The sequence below is a fragment of the Rutidosis leptorrhynchoides genome, chromosome 4, assembly GCF_046630445.1.
Source record: "Rutidosis leptorrhynchoides isolate AG116_Rl617_1_P2 chromosome 4, CSIRO_AGI_Rlap_v1, whole genome shotgun sequence".
In the NCBI taxonomy this organism is placed as follows: Eukaryota; Viridiplantae; Streptophyta; class Magnoliopsida; order Asterales; family Asteraceae; genus Rutidosis; species Rutidosis leptorrhynchoides.
The window spans coordinates 139,756,071-139,765,052 of record NC_092336.1 but is presented as its reverse complement, the minus strand read 5'-3'; the positions used below and the strand labels follow the sequence as shown (position 1 = coordinate 139,765,052).

The 8,982-nt window shown below is 36.7% G+C and overlaps 1 protein-coding gene across 1 annotated transcript; it reads right to left on the bottom strand.

Annotated features, from left to right (window-relative positions):
* Positions 1-803: 803 nt before the first annotated feature.
* LOC139841062 (uncharacterized) lies at positions 804-4,274 on the bottom strand. The gene is made up of 5 exons (XM_071831295.1): positions 3,206-4,274; positions 2,784-2,890; positions 2,533-2,645; positions 2,314-2,450; positions 804-1,675 (listed from the first exon to the last, which is right to left on the bottom strand). Exons 1-5 carry the CDS (start codon positions 4,272-4,274, stop codon positions 804-806), a joined length of 2,298 nt encoding a protein of 765 aa, XP_071687396.1.
* Positions 4,275-8,982: the final 4,708 nt, after the last annotated feature.

Here is an 8,982-nt window from a genome sequence, read left to right as displayed (position 1 = left end):
AAGTTTCCTGAAGTCGACTTTCTATCTCCTTTTTCTCCTCCGTAACCCGCGTCTGTAAATATTTTGGTTTCCAAGTGATTATTCTTTTTGAATAAGACTCCATCTCCCGAGGTCCCTTTTTGATATCTAATAATCCTCCACACTGCGTTCATATGGTGCTGTTGTGGTTGATGCATAAATTGACTGACAACCCCTACAGCATGTGCTATATCTGGACGAGTATGAGCAAGATAGATGAGTTTTCTCACAATTCTTTGATATTGGCTTTGGTCAGCTGGTTCAGCATCATCTTCGATGTGAAGTCTTTGATTTGGGATCATAGGAGTCTCAGCTGGTTTGCAATCAATCATTCATGTTTCAGCAAGAATATCAAGAATGTATTTCTTTCGACAAATAAAAATTCCCTGTTGGGATCGTAGGAGTTCAATACCCAAAAAATATTTAAATCTTCCTAGGTCTTTCATTTCAAATTCTTTAAACAACCTTGTTTTTAAGTTTACAAACTCTTCTTGATCATTTCCTGTGATAATCATATCATCAACATATATAATAAGACATGTAATAAAATTGTTTCTTCGTTTTAAAAATAAGGTGTGATCAGAGTTACTTTGTTTAAAACCATAACTTTTCATTGCTACGGTAAAACGCCCAAACCAAGCTCGAGGGAATTGCTTTAACCCATAAAGAGATTTTTTAAGGTGACAAACTTCCCTTTCATTGAAGTCTGATGTGAAGCCAGGAGGTCCTTCCATGTATACTTCTTCTTTAAGTTCTCCGTGAAGGAAGGCATTTTTAACGTCAAATTAATGGAGTGGCCAATCCTTGTTTGCAGCAACTGAGAAAAGGACTCTGATGGTGTCGATCTTGGCTACTGGAGAAAAAGTCTCAGAGTAATCAATCCCATAGGTTTGAGTGTATCCTTTGGCAACAAGTCGAGCATTGTATCTTTCGATAGTACCACCAGCTTTATGTTTGATTATAAATACCCATCGGTATCCAACTGGTTTCTTTGATTTTGGAAGGGAACATTTTTCCCATGTCTTGTTTTCTTGAAGAGCTCTCATTTCCTCTTCCATTGCTTTTCTCCAGTTGGGTGATTTTAGGGCTTGTTCTACCGAGTTTGGAATATTTTCAGAGTATAATGCGGAAGTGAATTGTTTAGCTTCTGGTGAGAGATTTCCGTTTGCAATGTTTGCCACGGGGTATCTTGATCTACATGGTTCTTTTTCAGGAGAGAACCTTTTTGGTGGGACTCCTCGGTTTATTCTCGGAGGAAGGATGTATTGTTGTTCAGTTTGTTGTTCAGGTTCTGATGGTTGTTCGGTTTCAGGTGATGGTTCTGATTCTGATAGTTGTTCTGGTTCTGATGAATGTTCAGGTTCTGATGGTTGTTCAGGTTCAGGTTCAGTTTTTGATTCAGATTCATGTTGACCTGTTAAATTTTCCTGTGCTAACACATCCTCATTTTCAAGGTCAGAAGTATTAGTTTCAAGAGATTCTGCACTTACCTCCGTATGGGGAAGATTCTCATTTGTAGTACTGACGGATGAAGTGCTATGTGGTTTGGTACTATGAGCTACTTCTACCGATGACGGTACATCTAAGCAACTCACAGAGTCATTTGGTTCAGTCTCCCCCTGACTTGTGTGTTTAGTACCATAGAAATACTCGGTTTCTAAAAAATCACAATTCATAGTAACAAACATATGTTTTCTTTTAGGACTATAACATCGATACCCTTTTTGATTGACACCGTAACCAACAAAGTCACATTTTTCAGCACATGCATCAAGCTTTGTTCGTTCGGTTTTGGGTATATGAACGAACACCGAGCATCCAAATATGCGGGGTTAAGGGTAAGATTTGAAGGAGGGTTATAAAATTTGGCTAAGGCTTCGAGGGGATTCTTAACGTCTAAAGCTGTAGTCGGAAGTCGGTTCACTAGATATGTTGCCGTAGCTAGTGCTTCAGGCCAGAAGGATCTTGGGACATTTGATTCAATCATTAAAGCACGAGTTATTTCAAGTAAAATTCTATTTTTCCTTTCGGCAACCCCATTTTGTTGAGGGGTATGAGGACACGTAGTTTGATGAATAATGCCATTTTCTTGACAAAAATGTTTCATTTGGGTGTTGACAAATTCTCCACCATTATCGGATCTTAGAACTTGTATTTTACTTTGAAATTGTGTTTGAATCATGTTAAAAAACTTAGTAAATGTATCAAAGACCTTAGATTTGTTTGATAAAAAATATGTCCACGTCATACGAGTGCAATCATCAATAAATAATAAAAAATATCGAAAGTTGTGACCCCCATTAACCCTTGCGGGTCCCCAGACATCAGAATGAACTAAAGCAAATGGATGTTCAATTTTTGTATTACTCGGTTTAAAAAGAGTTTTGATGGCTTTTTGCCAAGATACAAGTTTCACACTCAAGAGTATTATTCTTCGAAAATAAACTAGGAAATAAAATACTTAAATAACTAGCAGATGGGTGACCAAGACGTCTATGCCATAACCATGCTTACCTATCGGGAGTCCCATGAGCTAACATAATAGTACCATCTCGAGTAAATTCATCCACATAGTACAAACCATCACGTTCAGTACCACGACCAATTATCTCCCCCGTTCTGATGTCCTGTAAGATACAGAACGTTGGGTGTAATAGAACAGTGCAGTTAAGTTCTTTGGTAACATGACTAACAGATAATAATTTGTGAGAAAGGTCGGGGACGTATAGGCAATTTTTTAATTTTAAGGTTGGCGATATTTCAACCATTCCTCCTCCCTTAACTTGGATAACCCCACCATTTTCCGTTTTAATTTTATCTTTGTTTGGTTTTGATTGAAAACAAATATCAGTTTTATCAAACGTTGTGGTGTCTGTAGCACCACAATCAACAATCCACTCATTGGTTTTTGTTTTATTTGAAACTATATTAATATTAGAAAAATCCTTTTCTAATTTTTTAGGAGTACTTTTATTTTTTTTTTTAACTTTTAGAGGCTGTTTTGTAAATTTAGTACAATTGGTGGGGTCTCCTTGTACACTTGGGTTGTCTGGGGGGTTGTTTTGTCAAGTTTATAAGTTGAGGGACTTTTTTCACGGTGGTTGTTGGTGGTGTTAAAAACCCTAGCCCCCAATTTGGTCCGATGAAAAATATGAATCGGGTTTAGGAAATCCTAAACCTAATTTACCTCCACCAGATGATGGTTGTTCTACTGCAAGTAGGCCGAATCCACCTGTGGTAGTGGTACCGGAGTTGCTGGCCTCAGGGTTACATCCGGTTGCTGCCGTTGCTGTTACCATTGCAACCTTGCCTTTCTTATGACCATCATTCCACCACTCCGAAAATCCAATCACCCTGAAACACTGTTCTCTTGTGTGTCTTTTCATCCCACACTCACTACATACCAGTTTATCTTTGTCTTGGGAGGATGATTGTGAATGATCAGAACGGCGTTGGTTTCTTGAAATAAGGTTAGTGCCTTCGTGTTCTTTGGTTCTTGATGTTACCAGACCAGTTCCGATATCAGAGTGGTTGGGTGTTTCGGTTTTTGTGCCAAATATAGTTCGATGTGCAATTTCTTTTTGGATTGCAGCGTATGCACTTTCAACAGGTAATGGATCTAACCTAAGAATCTCCCTTTTGATATTGTCGTGTTTGTGATCAAGAGCATTCAAAAATTGAAATAGTTTTTGCTCTGATCTAAGATTATTGTATTTGACAATATCATTATGGCATTCCATAGGGTTTGGATCTCTCATTTTGATTTCTCCCCAAATCCCTTGCATATTCAACCATAATTCTTCTAACGACTTACCTTCTTGTCTGATGTTGTTTGCCCTGACATGTAGGTCGAAAGTTTGCAGCTTGTCCTTGCCTGAACTGTATGTTGTGATGAGTGCATTCCACAAGGTTTTTGTTGTTGGAAATTGAGTCAAGTTGCTTGCAATTTGTGGCTCTATATTCTGAATAATCCAAGAAAACACGACCAGGTCTTTTTGGTTCCATTTGTTATCTGTGATTGCTGGTGGATCATTTGTAAGATGATTGAGTAAGGCATCGGACTTGCCTCCAATTGCAACCTTCATCATCCTTGACCACAAAGAGAAATTTGTGTTGTTGAGGTTCAAATTGATTTTTAAGGAATCTGGAAGCCTGTGTGCTTGTGATTCCATGTTGGATTGAATTAACTTTGCCAATTGGCTCGTTAGTTCACTGATTTGGCTGCTTTGAGTTTGGCTGCTGTCAGCATATGACATTGTAACCACTCACGAATTGAAAAAAAGGAGAAAAAATGTTAAATGATTGAGACAAAATGAGTGTATTTGATCTTTGGATCTTCACACCGTATGCTCTGATACCATATTAAAACTATAAACTGAGATATGAACTTGATCGTATTATTGATATTATGATATTGATAATGCTTGAATTGAGTTTACAATGATACATACATCTCTATTTATATTGTTACACCACCTCTATTCTTGGAATGGAGCCTAATCTAAACATGAAAGGTATTCATTGGGAATACTATCCGTTTGGACAATTTGGAATGAGTTGTGATCCTGCTGTCTTTACTCTAAATAAGGAAATGATGAATGAGAACATTCTGATCCTTTGAATATTTCTAACAGTAATAGAAGATTTTTGTTTGTTAACAGCACACATATTGATTTGTGTGTGTGTTTTTTTTGTTGACTATTTTTTCCTTAAATTGCCACTATTTTTTTTAATATTCCGTTTTGTATTCTTGGTTAATTAAGGGACATCCTCCAGCCAGCTCCTGTAGAAAGGGCTACTGTTGATACTCCTTAAGTAATCAAAATGAGACAAATTTCATGAATGAATCTAGCTTTAAATTAATTGCTGGCATTTAAGGGTTGATGGTTTTTGTAGAAATTGTAGCTAATAGATTTCAATAACTTGTGTGTGATTGTTTTATATGACTTTCTGTCTACTGGTTATTTTTTTAATATCACATTGTGTTAATAATGCTTTATATATGGTCTCTTTAGTTTTATCTTATGTTATTCTAGTTTATATCCCTTTTCAAAATACTTGTAGCTAGAAAGTGTTCTATTAGACTGTCATATAATTGCCTGTCGCTTATGTCCGTTGTATCAGTTTTGTTTCATCTTTGACAGGTAGAATTTAATAAGAAACAAAAGCGAACAAGTCAAATGTCGCCAGATATGTATATATATATCTAACATATATGTTAGTGCATATTTTGTAATCCCTAGTTCCATGAACTTTAACGTTTTATTCAATCATGTTGTAACCTGCAATATTGTTAAACGTTGATTGTCAATTTGTTATTTTATACTTGTAAACGTTTAAATGTAATCTGTAATGTTACTCAACAGTCGGCCGACTGACATAGTCAGTCGACCGACTGTCATCCACAGTCGACCGACATAGGAACTGAGGTATTTAAGCCAAGTTAATCTCCACTAATTTGGTTAATCACTCTGTATATTTTCATACACACAAACAGTTCCATGTCGGGTCTCTCTCAATCTTCATGTCCAAATACCACAGAATGTCAGTCTAGGCTTCGTGTTTATCAAGATCTAATCTTGGTTTGACTTGTACGAACCCGAAAACCCATAGATATTCGTTTAAGCTCGTTCTAGTGTTATTCCGCCTCTAGATCGTGTTAGGTTAATTCTAAGATCCTCTCCCAGCGTCTACAAAGTGGTATCAGAGCATTGGCTTGCTGAATCAATTGTTTTAAACGAGTTCTTGGTATATTTTTGGGTCAAAAATTGGTTTTGGATTGAATTTTGTATACTTTTACGTTAAACTTTTGGTTTTAATTGCTTCAGAGTGGTTACAGAAGTCATTCTAAGTTGTTTAAGGTGTTGGTCAGTAGTTTTAGTTCGAAAATTGAGCTTGAAATCGTTTAGAAGTCAAAAACCTGATTTTTGGATTCTAGCTCTGAGAGAAATCACAGTCGACCGACTTAGGTGTCAATCGACCGATTTTCGTGTATTTCGACCGATTGTCACTAGTTCGACCGATTGTCATAAGATCGACCGATTGTCTTAAAACCGACCGACTTATGTTCTAAACCGACCGACTTTCGTTATAAACCGACCGATTGAAGTAACATCTACCGATTGAGAAAAGTGATACTATTTGACTAAATGTAAACAGAACTTCGACTGATTAACCATTTACAATCGATCGACTGTAACTGTTCATCGACAGACTGTCAACCACAGTCGACCGACTTTGGATCAGATTCAACCTTAATTAATTTTAACGATGTCTGATCAGGCAATGGCAATTACTTTCGGCGTTCAAAACATTTTACTATCTGATAGTGAATCAGGCAGTGCCAATCGTGCTCCTAGACTTGATAATACAAATGATTACATTAGATGGAGGTCTAGGTTTATGAATTACATTAGAGGCCTTGATCCTAGAATGTGGGATTTGATACAACATGAATATAAAGAGCCTTTAGGTACTGATGGTAATAGTAAAAAGTATGAAGATTACAGCGTGACAGAAAAAGAAACATATGCCTTAGAAAGTAGATGTTATGCTCAATTGACTCAGGGTTTAGATGGTGATATTTATCATCAATATCAAATGCACTTAACATCATATTCTCTTTGGAATGCTATTAAGATAGGTGTAGAAGGAAATAAGGCGTATCGTGAAAAGAAAGCTAAAGTAATCAAAAGTGAATGGAAAAGGTTTGCTGCTCTAAGTCATGAAACGTTAGAGGAGACAATCATTCGTTATCGTCATCTTGTCTCTGAATTGGGTAACTTAGGGGTAGAAGTTACAGAACAGAAAGCTATCAAACAATTAACAGATGGTTTACCACACAAGTGGGATGCGTTTATTGAACAGATAGAAGACAGAGCTTCGTTTGCTGGTGAATCACTGACCCTAGATAAATTCACATCAAAATTGATGGTAAAGGACTTGGATATGGAAACCAAGAAGAAATGTCTTGAGGGTCAGCAGAGTCCTATAATTTACAAAGCTGGTACTTCTGGATTGAGTAATGTTCATGCTCCCTTACAAACAGCATTTGTTTCTAGTGATAGTGCTGTAAATAGATCACAACCTGCTCAACATGTGATGTTTCAAACCCAAGTAAATAAGCCTATTAGTACAAATCAGTCCACCATTAGACAGGAGCCAAAAACTGTAGTTCTCAACATTGAGAATTTAAGAACTAGGCCCCTTTCAGTTGTAGAGGAAGATATGGCTTTAGTTGCTTTGGTAGTTAATTCTTATAATGAAATGGTTGGTGGTCAAATTGGTAATGCTCATTTAGAAGCAGAAGATTAAGAGCAGATTGACGAGGATGAACTTGAAAAGATGGATATCCTCTGGGCTATGGGTAGTGTGATTAGACGAGCGAAGAAATTTCTGAAAAGGACAGGTCAACAGAGCTTAGGTGTTACTAGAGATACTAAGTTAGGCTTTGATATGTCAAAAGTGAGATGTTTCAATTGCAATGAGTTAGGACACTTCAAAAGAACATGTACCAGGCCACAGAAAACTGGTTTTCACAACCCATTTCACAATCAGTATAATAAGACAAAGGTTAATGTGCAGTTGAAACAACGAGCAGCGATACTATCAGAAATGATAAAGCAAAAGGCTTAATTGCAACATATTCAGACGAAGGTTGTGATTGGACAGTATTTGCTGATGAAGAAAATCATGCTAATGTTGTTAGAATGTCTAAAACCGAAGAAGAAACTGAAAGTGAGAAACAAGAGAGAGAGAAAGCTGGTTGTGTTGGTACTGCGAATGAATGCATGTGTTACATCTGCAAGATGGAAGCAAGAATTGAGCGAACTTATGCAATGATCAGTTATGTTATAAGAGGTGTTCTTAACAAGAGAGTGTATGAGAAGTTCAAATACGCAATGCAAAATGATGGCGATGTATGGACTGATTACAGTAGTTCGTCTTCATCAGATGGTGAAACTATTGTTGTAGATGATGTCAAGACTTCAGTTGAGTTAAGTAATTCTGACTGTTCCAGTTCTAGTTCAGAATCTGAACCTGAATCAGAGACTGAAGAAAAGGAATATGCGTTCATGGCAAACACATCAAGTGACTCTAAGGTACAAACTAAATTTCCTTTGGTATGTAACGATTGTGCTGATCATAAGTTAGAAATTGCTAAACTTGAATCCATAGTTTCTAAACTGAATGATATCCCCTTAGGATGTATTTATTGTCCTGAAGTAAAACAGGAACTTAGGATTGTTAAAGCAGCTTATCTTGAGGTAAAAGGCCTATACGAGACTAATTTAATTCAGTTTAACAATAAAAGGGAATTCAGGGAGATAATCAAAACTCTAGAAAATAAAGTTCATGATTTACGAGCTACAATTTCAGGTGATCAAAAGGCCATAATGATGTACTTAAATCAACTTGAATGTGCTAAGAGAGAAAAGGAAGAGTTTAAGATTAAGTATGAGTCAGAAAAGGCTAGAAATGACACTTGGCAGCGAATGTCATATGTCATTGACTATACTGTCTATAACAAGAATGATGGTAAAAAGGGTTTAGGTTATAAAGAGTGTACTCCTCCTCTTAGGAATGAGTACATTAATAAACCTTCTGATTCTTGCCTTAGTGAAATCCTAAGTGTTAAGCCTGTAGAGAATGAAAAATCAGATAGCACTAAGTCGGTTGTTGAAGGCTTAGCGGAGGACAGTAAATCTGATTCAGAGTATGAAAAAGTTTCTGAGTTTGTAACACCAAAATCCAAACCAATCACTATCCTGAAAAATCCATTGAATGCTAGTAAGGCTAGTGAAAGCAGACAACCCACACCTAGAAAACAAGTAAACTCTAGGAACTCTAATGGAAAGAAAATATTTCAGACACCTGTTAAGTATCAGCAGGGACTCAACCTAGATAAAGAATATGTTCTTACACAAGCACCTGAAGAAGTATTTAATAAAAGGAGCCCTAATA